Source organism: Palaemon carinicauda, chromosome 32 (genome assembly GCF_036898095.1).
Source record: "Palaemon carinicauda isolate YSFRI2023 chromosome 32, ASM3689809v2, whole genome shotgun sequence".
Lineage (NCBI taxonomy): Eukaryota > Metazoa > Arthropoda > Malacostraca > Decapoda > Palaemonidae > Palaemon > Palaemon carinicauda.
The window spans coordinates 79643924-79661772 of NC_090756.1; the positions used below are offsets into that span (position 1 = coordinate 79643924).

At 40.7% G+C, this 17849-nt stretch overlaps 1 protein-coding gene across 3 annotated transcripts in view; it reads left to right on the plus strand.

Moving 5' to 3' along the window:
• The window catches only part of LOC137625403 (coiled-coil domain-containing protein 102A-like), a 291278-nt gene that overhangs the window by 250211 nt on the left and 23218 nt on the right, over positions 1 to 17849 (plus strand). For all 3 annotated transcript variants that reach the window (XM_068356292.1, XM_068356291.1, XM_068356290.1), the window contains exons 7-8: positions 4791 to 5022; positions 6905 to 7101. In XM_068356292.1, the coding sequence (XP_068212393.1) occupies positions 4791 to 5022; positions 6905 to 7101 (429 nt within the window). The remainder of the gene's footprint in view (positions 1 to 4790; positions 5023 to 6904; positions 7102 to 17849) is intronic.

Below are 17849 nucleotides of genomic sequence, written 5' to 3' on the forward strand. Positions count from 1 at the left end.
TAAGTGATATAACCTAGATGACAGAGTACCAGATGGGCAATATTAACTTGAAATACTAGCGAAGCGAACGAATCCAACATGGCTGCCATCACCGAGGAAGGCCAAGCCGCTTCCAAAATTAAAATCCACATTACTGGAAAGAGAACAAATGCCCGGTACTTAAAAAAGCTGTCAAAACAAACTATGGTACTTAACATTGGTAAAGGTGAAGTAGCAGCGTCAGTCAAGATGAATTAACGACAAACACTTGAAAAACACCGAGAGCACAAAAAATACGACTATGCGGGCAAGTCCAAAACAGAAGGATGACCTAGAGGGCGTTCGTGTTGGGTGACGGTGGTGTGGTCCAAGTGTGGTTGCTGGGGCCTTTGTTACGGCCCTTCCCTTTGATGAAGGGATTATCTAAATGGAAAACAACCTGTGAATAGTGGTTTTCACACGCCCCTGATGTATACACGACACCCACGAGGTTCTCGCGCGAGGGTAGTAACCTCTGCATTCCATGCTTTTATTTTTCTCTGGTATATTTGGAAGATTTATATCAGAAAAGTGTAAAGAAGGACTCTTTTCACCGGCCGTCACAGGTCGACCCAGAAAACAAGGATTTTTACTGAGAGAGAGAGAGAGAGAGTGTCAGTGTGTGTTAGTTAGTTATTTTAGGGTTATCTACACACGGGCATTTTACAGTCCATGTACACTAAAACCATAGCTTATGTACAATTCATTTTCAATTAATGCAATCCTTAAGGCGTAGTGTGTCACAGATTTTACTGTTGGAACTTTGTAAATGATAGTGATGTTTTACAGTCATTTTTTGTTATCTCTGGTCGCTCTCCCTAGAAATACTTTGTTATTGAAGGAAAGGAAGGTGGATCAAGGTGAAGTTCCATCATATTTGCACGATCGAGAACTGGTATTCCATGCATGTGAAAGAAACGAGACTTTCCCTCACTTAATCCTAATATGGAATATGATTGTCTGTCACATTGTGATTGGTCTCATCAGGGCTGTTGGCCCGGGGATAGTCTCCTCACATTCTTAGCTACCAGGAACATGATCACTTATTTCCTCATGGTGTCCTAGGTGCCGTTACGATGGGAAACCGGTGATTGGTTTTCACATTCTCAAGAACCACCACTTTTCGAGTATGTGTCATAGGGACCAGTAATAAGCTGCTCGAGTTCAGATGAATGACAAGACATTCCATCGTGCTCTTGATCAGGAATACAATAGTTCTCCTCGTAACTCTTGGTTAAGAGTAAAGTTCCCATAATCTTTTACGGTAGGCAACACAGTTACCCGTTCACTCTTTTTTCCATGTGGAAGAGCCACATTCAGAGTGGTTCCCACTCGCACACATTGGTAACAGGAAAACACGACATTCCTGGATCTCTCTCGGCGCTTGTACAAACACTGAGATGCTATGTCATGTACTAGCTGCCACAAAGAAGGCTCATCATCACCTAATGATGGATATTCATGCTGTACACCTATCACTGGCTGATACTACTGTGCTCAGTTGTACACTTCTGTTTTGAAGGGGATGAATGACAGACAAGATTCTGTTGACTGACTTTGGTTGCCCATTGGATTCAATATCATCTTGATTGGTTGACTCAGAGACATCAGTGTTCTAACTGCTTTGGTGGTGGACCACAACTAACCCATTTGGAGAGTGTCAGCCATCTTCAATTCTCACCAAGATCCTCTAGCAACTTCCTGGGGAAGGAGGCGAGCCTTCCTTGCTTCCTTACCTCCTTCCAGAAGGGGATTGGGAGGAAGAATAAGGGGATGACACCGATGTTGCCTCTTACAAGTAGTAGGGGCTTACTGAAAGTGTGTATCTATCCATCACCTATCTGGATTGAGTTGTCTTACTTCTCAATTTTCAGCTCTGAACATGCAACAATCCGTCAACTCCTTATGAATTGTCAGGTACATTATCTTCTCTGCCGAAGTGGTTCGTTAATGCTGTGTTCACTGGGAACTTTAGCACCATTCTCAGTCTCTATGAGGAGGACTTCATTTATTCCAAAGCATCTTGTGTTCTCCAGGTTACATGTCTCCATTTAAGTGTTAAGCTTGAGCCACTTAGAATGCTTCTTTTGATTCTCTGCAGGATAAATCAAGTCTAATCTCATAATCCTTTACGACTGGAGAAGCCTGATCAGTCTCCAAAGTAAAGGACAAATACCTAGGTATGCTGGTCTATTGGCAGTTTCCTTGTACTCGCATCAGCAAACTACAGAGAAGGTAGCGCATTAGTTCCTGGAAGCCATATGAAGCTCAGGTGATTATAGAAATGATAAGTTTAATCAAATCTTTCATTTTCCTTCAATTGCTTTCTCACCAACAAATGGCTGTAATGTTCTGTAGTGAGCTCTGGTAGGACATGACACTTGCTACAGATATGTCTCATATCTTGGAAAATTGTTTATCTGATTTACATTACTGCTTCAGTTTTATGAACAGTTCGGGTATTTTAGACTGTTTCAGTAACTTTACTTGGTTGCAGTAGATATCTTCAGGTAGAATTTACTCAAGCTGAGTGAAAATTACTCTGCTATTTCATCTTCGACAAGAGAATAGTAGATGCAACATTCTGTAGACTCTTTCTCCCTTGATATGTGCCATACTTGATTTGGTGAAACATGGAATCTTGTTGCCTTGACCTGTTTCAGTCAATGGTAGACAATTTATCACCTCCAGCAGTTGGGTTTAAACTCTATTGCTACCTTTCAGGTCAACAGAGAGCTAGCTCAACTGAATATATCACTGCACCAGCTCCCCTCCTCTTCTTGTAGGTCTCTGTATTCTTTTGTGTGTAGTCATCTCCTGCAATTTGGTTAGATTTTATCTATTCCTAACCTTCTGATAATTTTTCAATGCCCTTATCACAATACAAAATCATCTTTTCATTAATTAAAGAATTAATTACATATGTTGAAAGATTTTATCTTAGGTAGCTGGTAGCGTCTATTCTGTCATTCACAGTTCTTCCATCAGAAAAAGAGGGATTTGTGTTCATTTTCCCTTCAAGATTTCCAGTATCAGTGAGGTATAGTAAAAGGTCTTTTGAAAGTTATGTCTTTTATCTCCTCTTGGTCATAATAAGGCTTATGAAGGCAGCGCATGGCAAGCTTATCAATTCAGTTTATCATCCTTAAGGTCAGTACTCCAGATTTTAGATTTTACATGTGGTTGGTTGACAAACACATGGGGCACTGAACCATCTTTAGGGACTATCAATCTTATCATCTCGGGAATGTGATGTACACTAGATTGGTCTCACTCTGGTTTCCCCTGTGGAGTAGTAGTGGGGGGAAATAGGCCTGAGTGTTCACTGATGCAGGTTTTTTGTCCGTCTGTGTTTTCTCTTTTTTGTTTTTTCATTATTCTTTGTCATTATTAGAATTTTTCACTTTATCAAATCTGATAGGCAAGTTCTGCCCCCTGGAATATATTTGTTACTCTCAAGTTTATTTTATGGCAGTGTGGTATTTTCAGGGACATGAGACCATTAAAAGGAATATTTACTACTATGCAAGTCTTTTTGTTTAACTGCTGTTTGCTGTACTCCCTTGGAGTACCCTGAAGTATTGTAAGTCTCCCTATGTACTGCATACTTAGGTAGGTTAAGTGTCTTGTAGTACAGTATATGATGTCAATCTCTTAGTCTCCCCAGAGTGTCTATCACATGAACTCAGCTCCCTGTACTCCTTATCCTTTAGACATGGGCTCTGACACCTATGCCCAATCTCATAATGATCTTTTGCACTCATCCTATGGGTCTCAATTAGCCTCTTTTAGAACATTCCCATTATATTATTATTATTATTATTATTATTATTATTATTATTATTATTAATTGCTAAGCTACATCCCTAGTTGGAAAAGCAGAATGCTATAATCCCAAGGGTTCCAACAGGGAAAATAGCCCAGTGAGAAATGGAAACAAGGAAAAATAAAATATTTTAGGAGTAACATTAAAATAGATATCTCCTATATAAACTTTAAAAACTTTAACAAAACAAGAGAAAGAGAAATTAGATAGAATTAGCGTGCCCGAGTGTACCCTCAAGCAAGAGAACTCTAACCCAAGACAGTGGAAGACCATGGTACAGAGGCTATGGCACTACCCAAGACTAGAGAACAATGGTTTGATTTTGGAGTTTCCTTTTCCTAGAAGAGCTGCTTACCCTAGCCAAAGAGTCTCTTCTATCCTTACCCTTAAGAGGAAAGTAGCCACTGAACAATTACAGTGCAGGAGTTAACCCCTTGAGAGAGAAGAATTTTGAATTGTTTGGTAATCTCAGTGTTGTCAGGTGTATGCGGACATTGGAGAATATGTAAAGAATAGGCCAGACTATTCGGTGAGTGTGTGTAGGCAAAGGGAAAATGAGCCGTAACCAGAGAGAAGAATCCAATGTAGTACTGTCTGGCCAGTCAAAGGAACCCATAACACACTAGTGGTAGTATCTCAACAGGTGGCTGGTGCCCTGGCCTACCTCTTTTTGGGTAATTATTGACTTGTTACTTCAGTAAATGTTTATTGTTGGGCCATATCCATGTGTTGTACTGGAATAGCAAGACATCAATGTGCAAATGTATACAGTACGTATAATTTGTAGCCTTTCATATTTTTTTTGTAAAAGTTCATTGTTTATTATAATCATGTTTGTGTACATAGGTTTATGTTCTTCTTGTAAGTGAGAATCTAAAGAGATGTTTACGATTTATTTACTTTTTATAATTGGGTTTATTTATGGTATGATTTTGCTTCATTTCAGACTTGCAGACCTGAGAGCTGAACTCGAACGCTTACAAGAAGAAAATGCAGCCGAGTGGGGCCGCAGAGAGAGATTAGAAAGCGAGAAACTTGCAATGGAAAGAGAAATTAAGAAGCTACGTGCTCAAACGAGGGATTTGGAAGAACGGCTCGACAAGAGAACCAAAATGGCAGCTTCAACTCCAGATTCTGATGTGGCTCAGCTCAAGCAAGAGATTGCAGATAAATTTAAGGTAATAAAAGTTATTTGAATGAGGCAGTAGACGTGTGGGAGTAGAAGCTCAGATGGAAGGCCATGGCAGGATTCCAAGTACTGTAGAATGTACTGTGGTTTTCCTTAGTACCTTGCCTTACTGGGTTATTTTTCCTTGTTGGAGCCCTTGAGCTTATAGAATCCTGCTTTTCCAACTAGGGTTGTAGCTTAGTAAAAATATTAATAATGATAATAATCTCTTGAGAAAATTTAGACAAAATCTTTATACTTATGTTTAGATGACTTTACCTCTATGTAACATTTTGAGTAGTTATTTCCCCAGTGAATATGACATAATTATAATTTAAAGTTCTTTTGGTATCATATTCGACTAATCATAAACAATTTGAGATAATCGGTTAAAATATATCCCATCTCTGTAATATGCATGGACTTTTGTATTTACTATTGCAATGCACTGCTATACATTGCCATACAGTACTTCTGAAATTAAATGCCGATTGTGAATTTTTTTTTTTTTTTTTTTTTTTTTTTGAGAAAGAAACAATACTATACAGCAGAGGTGCAGTAGAAGGATCATTTATAATGTCTCACTTAAGACTTCTCTGATTTGGTTTTCTAGGAAATAGTAAAGTTTGTGATCTATAAACACAAGGATTTTCAAAGTATTATAGAGCAACTAAATATAGAACAGCCTGAAATATTTATGAAGATTAATTCTTATCTGATATTATTTGTTAGTTCTTGAGATGTGGACTTTATTCGTTTTGAAGATAATTCTACCTTTTAGAACACAAATCTCTAGATCGATGAAACATTTAATAAATCTAGAAATATAAAATCAATAAGGGTAAAAACAGCAGGTATCTTAAACAAAAGGAAATGAATCAACCCACTGTACAGTACTTAATAGTAATAAATGGATAATGGAGAACCAGATCTTCACAAGTAGGTCATTTTTATGACATACTGTGGGTGGTCACAGTTTACGTGCTGAAATATATTGTGAATAATATTTCCACCTTTTTCAATGTAGCAGTGAAGGTTTTAGGTGCTGTCTCTTAGACAGATGGGGTTGGGGGTATGCTTTTTATACTTTTAATAATTTTCTATAGACAGTTCTGCAATTTGGCTTATTGCAACTTGGAACTTCAATTTCTATTAAAACTAACTGGCTTCCAAGTTGCCCTTCTTATGATATGTGTAAGGAGGAGGTAGATAACTGCTCTGGTTTTTTGAGGGCTAAGGTTTACCAAATGGTTATATAATATCCTGCTAATCACCAGGAAGTCCAGGAGATAAAGTAAAAATTGCTTTTTAAAAATCGGCAAGCTTAACAGAACAATCGAGGAAAATTAGTTTTGGTATTTCAATTCCCATAAGAAAGATTGAGAGTATTGAACAGTGTATGTGTGTTTAGTACATTGGGCAAATTGATATCAATGGAGGGTGTGATAAAACAAAGGAAGGTTATGAGGGACAGCTTAAGATAGGAATGGAAAAACTCAAAACAAGAATGAAATAAGGCAAAACGTAGAAATGTCCCATTATCATTACAACCAAAATTTCTGAGAGGTAGAGCAGTTGAAAGTCTACATATTATCTGAGAGGTTTAGTGTTGAGCAGTGGAAAAATAGGCTTAGGAAGTCAAAGGTTGAGTTAGTTAGTTTGAATATGTGATGAGAACGGATAGGGAACAGTTTTTAGGGAAAAAAAGACAATTATGGAAATACCAGGATGAGGATCATTAGGCAAATGAATATTTATTCTTGGTCATATGCGAATAAAATTTGACGATAGACTACGAGTAAATCACATAATCTGAGAGTGAAACCACTTGATTATGCATTTCTCTATCATGCGAGATGCTTCAATGGTATTAATTTTTTTTTTCTACTCAGGAACTCTCTGAACTGAAGCATTCACATACAAAGCTAAAGAAAGTGCTGGCCGATAAATCTGTGGAATTGCAACACTGCTCTCGGCGGGCAGATCAGTACGAGAGCGAAGTCAAGCGCTTGAGAGCAAGGGTGGACGAGTTAAAGAAAGAACTGGCCGCTTCAGAAGATGAGGTCGATGCAGCGTCAAATAATATAAGGTAAGCGGACTTGTGTCACGTTTTGAAACCATTTGATTGCTCATACTGTTACTGAATACATGTTTTCTGTACCAATTGGTTGGCTTTGATTAATGAATATTTTTTTTTGTGACATGATTCTTAAGGGAGGATGGAAATGTATTAATATTCTTATTAAAGCAACATGATCTGCATTGGTAAGTTGATGTTTATAGATATTTTTTTATGAGCTTTGAAAATGTTCGTTGATAGGCGGGTTCAATCGTCTGGAAATAACGCTGAAAATTTATGATAGATCAATTTTAACAGTTAAGATTTTTAAATATTTTCTATCAATTATTCATTACTACCCATTAACTTATTTTTTTAAATATTTAACTTAGCCGGTGAATATATAATAGCTGCAACTCTGCGGCTCGACAGAAAACACACTAAAAAAAAACTCGCGAGCGATCGCTATGAAGGTTGCGGGTGTGCCCACCAGCGCCAACTGTCGGCCAGATACCACTCTTGCATGTAAACAAACCCTTCAATTCTTCTCTGTCGACGTTGACGACAAGACGTATCAATACTCGCTGTAGAACCTGGAGTTTTCTCAACATATTTGGTGAAGTACTTCATTTTGGTTTGAGCTTTCGCAGTGCAGGTGTTTTATCTTCATCTTAAATCTTGAACTCGTTTTTAGATAGATTTAATTTTTGATGACAAGAGAGAGAGTATGGACTTTCTTTGACTTTTAAATGACCGACCCTTCCCTTAGACGGAAGTGTGTTTTAGGCTTTTAGCAATTATAATAAACATCAAAATAAATTTTAATGATTTGTTTATATGCGACCTTTCCTGAGAGTAGGCGGTCCTAACTTGGAAACCGAAGTTAAACAACGTTGAGCCCTTTTCAATCGTAAATAACTTTTACAGAGCTAATGATTTAAAACTTATTAAATGAAATATTTTTAGTAAATATTTTATGATAGTTTTTTTTTCTTGAATAGTCTTCGTACTGTTTCAAAGATGAACTAACGTTTAGTTTATTTATGCTACGCAGTTTGCGCTCTATCGTTACGATAGAGAGAGAGGGTATCACGGTTTCACTTTGCAGAAAGAGTAAATCGATTCTGACGTTTTGTTCTTTTTTCTTTCAAAGCTTAAATGTTTTAAAGACTATTTTAAAGGAACTTTTTATTGAAAAACCTTTCAGTTTTTCCTTTGGTCAAATAACCTGTTTATTGACGAAAGGTAAGTGGGCTCTTCTCTTCGGTGCGAAATCAAGAGAGAGAGAGAGAGAGAGATAGAGACGGAGAGAGAGAGAGAGGAGAGAGAACGTTCCGATCTTTATCTCGTCCCAAGCGAGTAACGTTGTTCTCGAGTTACTCTCGTCCCTAGTCTCTGTACGGGGAGAAAGGATAAAACGTTTTTAGTTTTTATTCTCGTCCCAAGGCACTGTACGGTGAGAGATTGAAAACGTAGTTTTCAATGAACTAGTGTTTAGTCTCTTCCCCAGCCACTAATTTTTTTTTTTTTTTTTATCTTAAAATATGTTTACTGTTTTTTGCTGGTATTAATGTGCTTACATTATACGACTGATTTCGCAATTACAACCTTTTGATGAGGGTAGAATTGCGTGCTTCAGGTAGAAATCAGTTTTATTCATACCTAATGTGAATTGTTAAAAAATTCGATTTCAGTGAAATAAGTGCTAAACAGAAAATCGTAGTGATAAAGTGATATTGCGCAAAGTGTTATCAGTGTTGCGACCGAGGGTTCGTCTATTCGTGCCTGTCGTTCGCCTAGTCCGGGACCTCTTGCAAGCTCCCAAGCCCAGGGGAGAAGTAATGTCGTACGACTTATGGGTTCGAGAGGCCTTGATCAGCGAACAGACGTTCCCTCTATGGTATCAGGTGTATCTTACCAAGATCACCCCTACCATAAGGCGAGAGAGACGATTTTCTCCTCGTCATCCGAAGGCTTTTCGCATAAGAAACCGTGGATCAAGGTTTCGAGGCCCTTTAAGCGAAAGTCAGTCCTTTCAGGACAGGTCCAGCGTCCTGGTTTTAACTATTAGGACAGCTCTGACCCTATGCAGTCATCGGAAGACTGCTCGCCGCCTAAACAAAAGCGTAACACAGACTCCGAGAGTCTTTTTGTAGGCAATGTTTTGCAGTCACAGACGTTACCCTCGTCTCTTACCGCAACCCGTTGATCCTAAATGGGTTGTACGGCAAGACATGCAGAATAAGCTTGCCTCCCTTATGGAAGACTATTCTGCCGATAAGTCCGTTGAGCCTAGCCATTATCTCATCGAGATCCTGGCCTTCAGCCACCCTAACGTTCCTTTGTGCGTCCTGTTGACGTTGGCGTAGCCAAGTCACGTCAGTCAGGTTGTTTGGAACCACACTCGATGCGGTCTCGTGTGGATTTTCAGCCACATTTGGACGTTAGGCCACTTGCTGATGCTCCTGTTGACGTTCAGGACGTTCGCCAACAATCGGAGTTGACTTGTTTTGACGCTGAGCGTCAACCTCCGCATTCTAGAGTTGTTTTGACTGCTCAGTCTAGGCGGTCAAAGCAGTCTCGAGTGGACGCTGTGCGTCCTCACGCACCTGTTGTTGTTGACAGTTCACAGACTGTCAAGCAGTTACATGACGTTGCGTCCTGGTCCGCTACTAATGCACCAGTGCGTGTGGACTCTGCTTGTAAAGCATTGCCACCACGGTAGGTCTCTCCCTTGCTTGAGACTCGGCTATTGTCGGACAAGGTTCCTTCAGATGAGGAAGTTGCTGTTCCCCCTCCTACTGATATTCCCTTGAGGACTCTGTCAGACGGAGAGGAGCCTAAAGCTGCTTAGCCCTCTATGGACTTTAAATAAATCATGCTGATTTTTAAGGATCTTTGTTCGGATCTTTTTGTAACTGCTGCTCCTCGTTCGCCTAAACGTCAGAGCTTACACTAGGCCTAGCTACTTCGAAGCCGTTGTTTTATAAGCTAGTGCTCTCTCGCTCTTCTAAGAGAGCTTTACGTTTGCTAGGCGACTGGTTTATCACCAGGAGGAGTTTGGGGGAGACAGCCTTTGCTTTCCCTTCTTTTAAGCTGGCTTATAGAGCGAGAGTCTGATATGACACGAGAGAAGTTCTCGGCTTGGGAGTTCCTGCCTCTGCCCAGATAGACTTCTCAAACCTCATAGACTCTCCCTGGCGCCTGGCCATGAGACGCTCCAAGATTTTACAGGTCGACTTCAGAGCTATTTTCGAGCCTTTGAAGTTTTGCTGTACAATTATGTCATGCATAAACAAGGCTTTCAGGGATGGCTCCAATGATCTGACAGCCACGTTCTCTGCAGGAACAAGTCCCTCAGGGATGGCTCCAATGATTTGGCAGCCATGTTCACTGCAGGAGTACGTAAGAGGCAAGTGCGCTCAATGTGTTCATTGTCAAGACAAACTTCACGATGAAGTCTACCAGGCTGTCTTGACAGCATTTATGGAAGGCGACTGGATGGTCTCTCTCGACCTTCAAGAGGCATACTTCCACATTCCTATACACCCGGATTCCCAACCGTTTCTGAGGTTTGTTTACAGGAATGTGGGGTACCAGTTTCGAGCCCTGTGCTTTGGCCTCAGTCCTGCGCCTCTCGTGTTTACGAGGCTCATGAGGAATGTGGCAAAATCCCTCCATCTATCGGGGATCCGAGCCTCCCTGTACTTGGAAGACTGGCTTCTCAGAGCATCGTCCAGTCTTCGCTGTCTGCAGGATCTACATTGGACGTTGAGTCTGGCCAGGGAGTTGGGACTTTTGGTCAACCTAAAAGTCCCAACTGATCCCATCCCAGATTATTCTATATTTGGGGATTGAGATTCGCAGTCAAGCCCTGCTCGAAGTCCAACTAATGCTGAAACGAAACGTTTATTCAGTCAGGAGTTGGAACACTCTCGTAGGGACTCTCTCATCCCTGGGGCAGTTTGTCTCACTAGGGAGACTACACCTTCTGCCTCTCCGGTTCCATCTAGCCTCTCACTGGAACTAGGACAAGACATTAGAGACGGTATCATTCCCAGTCTCCGAACCAGTAAAGGCATGCCTGAAATGGTGGGACAGCAATATCAGTCTGAGAGAGGGACTATCCCTAGCAGTCAAGAACCCAAACCACGTGTTGTCCTCAGACGCGTCGGATTTGGGTTGGGGTGCGACCCTGGACGGTCGGGAATGCTCGGGTCTGTGGACCTCAAGTCAGAAGAGCATGCACATCAACGGCAAGGAGCTATTAGCAGTCCACTTGGCCTTGATGATATTAGAAAGCTTCTTCGAAACTAAGTGGTAGAGGTCAACTCAGACAACACCACATCTTTGGCGTACATCTCCAAGCAAGGAGGCACACACTCCTTCACGCTGCTCGAGATCGCAAGGGACCTTCTCTTATGGTCAAGAATTCGAGGCATCTCCCTGTTGACGAGATTCATCCAGGGGGACTTGAACGTCTTCGCAGACTGTCTCAGTCGGAGGGGTCAGGTGATACCCACGGAATGGACCCTCCCCAAGGACGTGGGCAAGAGTCTTTGGGCTACTTGGGGTCAACCCACCATAGACCTCTTTGCCTCCTCGTTGACCAAAAGGTTACCAATCTATTGCTCTCCAGTCCTAGATACAGAAGCAATCTACATAGACGCGTTTCTACTGGATTGGTCTTTTCTGGACTTATATGCATTCCCACCATTCAAGATAGTCAACAAGGTACTGCAGAAGTTCGCCTCTCACGAAAGGACAAGGTTGACGTTGGTTGCTACCCTCTGGCCCGCGAGAGAGTGGTGCACCGAGGTACTTCAATGGCTGATAGACTTTCCAAGAAGTCTTCCTCTAACGGTAGATCTGTTACGTCAGCCCCACGTAAAGAATGTCCATCAAAGACTCCCCACTCTTCGTCTGACTTCCTTCAGACTATCGAAAGACTCTCAAGAGCTAGAGGCTTTTCGAAGGAGGCAGCCAGTGCGATTGCAAGAGCTAGGAGAGCTTCTACCATTAGAGTATACCAGTCGAAGTGGGAAGTCTTTCGAGACTGGTGCAAGTCAGCATCTGTGTCCTCGTCCAGTACCTCTGTAGCCCAAATCGCAGATTTTCTTTTACATCTGAGAAAGGTTCACTCCCTTTCAGCTTCCACGATTAAGGGCTACAGGAGCATGTTGGCTTCGGTCTTTCGACATAGAGGCTTAGATCTTTCCAACAATAAAGATCTCCAAGATCTCCTTAAGTCTTTCGAGACCTCTAAGGAACGTCGTTTGGCAACTCCTGGATGGAACTTAGACGTGGTCCTAAGGTTCCTCATGTCAGACAGGTTTGAGCCATTACATTCAGCCTCCCTGAAGGATCTCACCCTCAAGACACTTTTCCTAGTGTGCTTGGCTTCGGCTAAAAGGGTCAGTGAACTTCATGCCTTCAGTAAGAACATCGGCTTTTCTACAGAAAAAAGCCACTTGTTCACTTCAACTTGGTTTCCTGGCCAAAAATGAACTGCCTTCTCGTCCTTGGCCTAAATCTTTTTATATTCTTTGCTTATCAGAGATCGTAGGCAACGAACTGGAAAGAGTATTATGTCCTGTTAGAGCTCTTAAGTTCGATTTAGCTCGTACTAAGTCATTACAAGGTAAATCTGAGGCATTATGGTGCTCAGTTAAGAAACCTTCATTGCCTATGTCAAAGAATGCTTTGTCATATTTTATCAGATTTTTTTAATACGAGAAGCTCATTCTCACTTGAATGAGAAAGACCGATGTTTGCTTAAGGTTAAGACGCACGAAGTTAGAGCTATAGCAACCTCCGTGGCCTTCAAGCAAAATAAATCTCTGCAAAGTATTATGGACGCGACTTTTTGGAGAAGCAAGTCAGTGTTCGCGTCATTTTACTTAAAAGATGTCCAGACTCTTTACGAGGACTGCTACACACTGGGTCCATTCGTTGCAGCGAGTGCAGTAGTGGGTGAGGGTTCTACCACTACACTTCCCTAATTCCAATATCCTTTTAATCTGTCTCTTGAAATGTTTTTAATATTGTTTTATGGGTTGTTCGGAAGGCTAAGAAGCCTTTCGCATCCTGGTTGATTGGGCGGGTGGTCAAAGTCATTTCTTGAAAGCGCCCAGATTAGGGGTTTGATGAGGTCCTGTTGTATGGGTTGCAGCCCTTGATACTTCAGCTCCTGGGAGTCTTTCAGCATCCTAAGAGGATCGCTGGGCTCTGTGAGGAAGACAGACTTACAAGGCAGAGTAATTGTCTAAGTCTACTTCCTTACCAGGTACCTATATATTTTGGTTTTGTTATATTGATAACTGTCAAAATGAAAAACTTAGCTTATACGCTGTAAACTTATTAACTCTGGTCTCTACCCACCGCCTTGGGTGTGAATCAGCTATTATATATTCACCGGCTAAGTTAAATATTTAAAAATGATATTTTAATTATAAAATAAATTTTTTAATATACTTACCCGGTGAATATATAAATTAAATGACCCTCCCTTCCTCCCCAATAGAGACGCAGCGGGACGAGAAGAATTGAAGGGTTTGTTTACATGCAAGAGTGGTATCTGGCCGACAGTTGGCGCTGGTGGGCACACCCGCAACCTTCATAGCGATCGCTCGCGAGTTTTTTTTTAGTGTGTTTTCTGTCGAGCCGCAGAGTTGCAGCTATTATATATTCACCGGGTAAGTATATTCAAAAATTTATTTTATAATTAAAATATCATATTTCCATATTTCTTTTCCTCACTGGGATATTTTCCCTTGTTTGAGACCTTGGGTTTGTAGCATCCTGCTTTTCCAAATAGGGTTGTAGCTTAGCTAGTAATAATAACAATGTTATTAGTAAAGATGATAATAATAATTATAATAATACATACATACATATACCAAGGCACTTGCCCCAATTTTGGGGGAATAGTCGACATCAAACAAATGAAACAAAAAAGGGGAGGTCTCCTCTCTCTGTTCCTCCCAGCCTGACAAGGGAGTCAACTGAGTTCGGCTGGTACTGCTAGGGTGGCACACCCCACCCTCCCACATTATCCACCACAGATGAAACTTCATAATGTTGAATCTCCTACTGCTCCTACCTCTGCGGTCATCTAAGGCATCGGAGGAAGCAGCAGGGCTTACCAGAACTGCGTCACAATCGCTTGCCATTCATTCCTATTTCTAGCACACTCTCTTGCCTGTCTTACATCTATCCTCCTATCACCCAGAGCTTCCTTCACTCCATCCGTCCACCCAAACCTTGGCCCTCCTCTTGTACTTCTCCCATCAACTCTTGCATTCATCACCTTCTTTAGCAGACACCCATTTTCCATTCTCTCAACATGGCCAAACCACCTCAACACATTCATATCCACTCTAGCTGCTAACTCATTTCTTACACCTGTTCTCACCCTCACTTCTTCGTTCCTAACCCTATCTACTCAAGATACACCAGCCATACTCCTTAGACACTTCATCTCAAACACATTCAATTTCTGTCTCTCCATCACTTTCATTCCCCACAACTCCGATCCATACATCACTGTTGGTACAATCACTTTCTCATACAGAACTCTCTTTACATTCATGCCCAACCCTCCATTGTTTACTACTCCCTTAACTGCCCTCAACACTTTGCGTCCTTCATTCACTCTCTGACGTACATCTGCTTCCACTCCACCATTTGCTGCAACAACAGACCCCAAGTACTTAAACTGATCTACCTCCTCAAGTAACTCTCCATTCAACATGACATTCAACCTCGCACCACCTTCCTTTCTCGTACATCTCATAACCTTACTCTTACCCACATTAACTCTCAACTTCCTTCTCTCACACACCCTTCCAAATTCTGTCACTAATCGGCCAAGTTTCTCTTCCGCGTCTGCAACCAGTACAGTATCATCCGCAAACAACAACTGATTTACCTCCCATTCATGGTCATTCTCGTCTACCAGTTTCAATCCTCGCCCAAGAACTCGAGCATTCACCTCTCTCACCACTCCATCAACATACAAGTTAAACAACCACGGCAACATCACACATCCCTGTCTCAGTCCCACTCTCACTGGAAACCAAGCACTCACTTCATTTACTATTCTAACACATGCTTTACTACCTTTGTAGAAACTTTTCACTGCTTGCAACAACCTTCCACCAACTCCATATAACCTCATCACATTCCACATTGCTTCTCTACCAACTCTATCATATGCTTTCTCCAGATCCATAAACGCAACATACACTTCCTTACCTTTTGCTAAATATTTCTCGCATATCTGCCTTACTGTAAAAATCTGATTCATACAACCCCTACCTCTTCTAAAACCACCCTGTACTTCTAAGATTGCATTCTCTGTTTCATCCTTAATCCTATTAATCATTACTCTACCATACACTTTTCCAACCACACTCAACAAACTAATACCCCTTGAATTACAACACTCATGTGCATCTCCCTTACCCTTATATTGTGGTACAATACATGCACAAACCCAATCTACTGGTATCATTGACAACACAAAACACATATTAAACAATCTCACCAACCATTCAAGTACAGTCACACCCCCTTCCTTCAACATCTCAGCTCTCACACCATCCATACCAGATGCTTTTCCTACTCTCGTCTCATCTAGTGCTCTCCTCACTTCCTCTCTTGTAATCTCTCTCTCATTCTCATCTCCCATCACCGGCACCTCAACACCTGCAACAGCAATTATATCTGCCTCCCTATTATCCTCAACATTCAGTAAACTTTCAAAATATTCCGCACATCTTTTCCTTGCCTCCTCTCCTTTTAACAACCTTCCATTTCCATCTTTCACTGTCTCTTTAATTCCTGAAACAGCCTTCCTTACTCTCTTCACTTCTTTCCAAAACTTCTTCTTATTCTCTTCATATGACTGACCCAATCCCTGACCCCACCTCAGGTCAGCGGCCCTCTTTGTCTCACTTACCTTGCACTTTACTTCCACATTTTTCTCTCTATATCTTTCATACTTCTCTACACTATTACTCGGCAGCCATTCTTCAAAAGCCCTCTTTTTCTCTTCCACTTTTACCTTCACTCCTTCATTCCACCATTCACTGCCCTTCCTCATGCTGCCTCCAACAAACTTCTTGCCACACACATCACTTGCAATCCCATCAAAATTTTTTTTACTAACTTCCACTCCTCCTCTAAATTACCAGTTTCTCTTACTTTCACTTCGGCATATGCCATTTTCAACTTTTCTTGATATTTACTTTTTACCCCCGGTTTTATTAGCTCTTCAACCCTCACTAGCTCCCTTTTACATCCACCTACTCTATTCCCCCACTCTTTTCCTACAACTAATTTTCCTTCCACCAAAAAATTATCAGACATACCGTTAGCCATACCCCTAAACACGTGCACGTCTTTCAATCAAACAAACATTCTTTTAGTTATCAATGATAATAATAATGATAATAATTGAGGGTAGCAGTAGTAATGATAAAAATTCAGGATATTTTATACAAGGATGAAAATTTAATTAACTTTACTTATTAGGCTTTATTATTACATTAACAAAAATAATTGCCTTTCCATTATCATTTAATCTATAGAGGCCTTCCTCTAATCTCCACTCAAAGTGGTCAGCTACTCGGAAAATGTCTCACTGTTAATTGTTTCAAAGATTTGTGAATACTGTAAACTACATACAAGATCCCATAAGCCCTCTTAAGCACTCACATATTGTTAATACAATAAGATTCAACTCTTTGTACTGTCTTCTTCCTAATAAGTTATACATTTCAATTGTAAGAAATGTAAAGAATTTTAGAACAACCGAGTTATTCCAACTATTTTTGAACAATTAGTTATGTCGGTTTAAAAATAACTTGACTGACCAATAAGGAATGCGCACAGTGCATCCAACTAGATGCCCCTCTGATCATTCTTGTACTTGCTTTGCATTGCACCCAATCCATACTCCATATTGTACATTCAGTAGGAAATCCCTTTGTGAATCTTTTCATACTATCAACAAGCGGATGAGGACAATATAAAAATAGAACTCGGGAGGACTAAAATTTCAGAACTGTTAAGACGATAAAATAACTGGCTTCAACTTCTGGATGGCAGCTATTTCACTCTCGTTGTTTTCAACTCTGATTGTTCTTTCCTTTAGAATTGAATGCCAACTGCTTGCTACTCCATTTTATGCATTGGGACACCAGCATTCCACCTGCCGGGTCGTTCATTGTGTGGAAAAGAGAAAAAAATTTTAAATTGTGAATTAATATGGATAAAAAAAAATTCATGAAACTTTACATATATGGAAGGTTCTCTCAAAGCTGAGAGCACCTTTACCTTCTGCAGGTCTGCCTTTTAATGGTAGAGACCACAATTTGGAGTGACAGTCATAGCAATGACTGCATCATTAAATACTCACTAAGGTGTGTAATATTTTTGTGGACTTCAGTGTACATTATCTGAAATAAAAAAAAACTCTCATATTGAGGAATTAACATCAAACCTAATTGGGTGGTTTCTATAATGTATTTTTGGGCTCAGGCCATGTCGTCCTGATAGGAGTTCCTTTAGGGTAGCTTCCTTGGGTATATTTGACTACCATGATATTCCCAGAGAATTTTACCTTAAGGTGTCCAGAATTCTAACTCCTGGAACAAATATCCCCAAATAAATCTAAATGGGATATCGCATAATATCAGAGGACGTATTCTTGACACGCTACAGAGCTATCTTCACCCCGAACAGAGTTAACACTTCAAGGGGTCAAAGTGGCA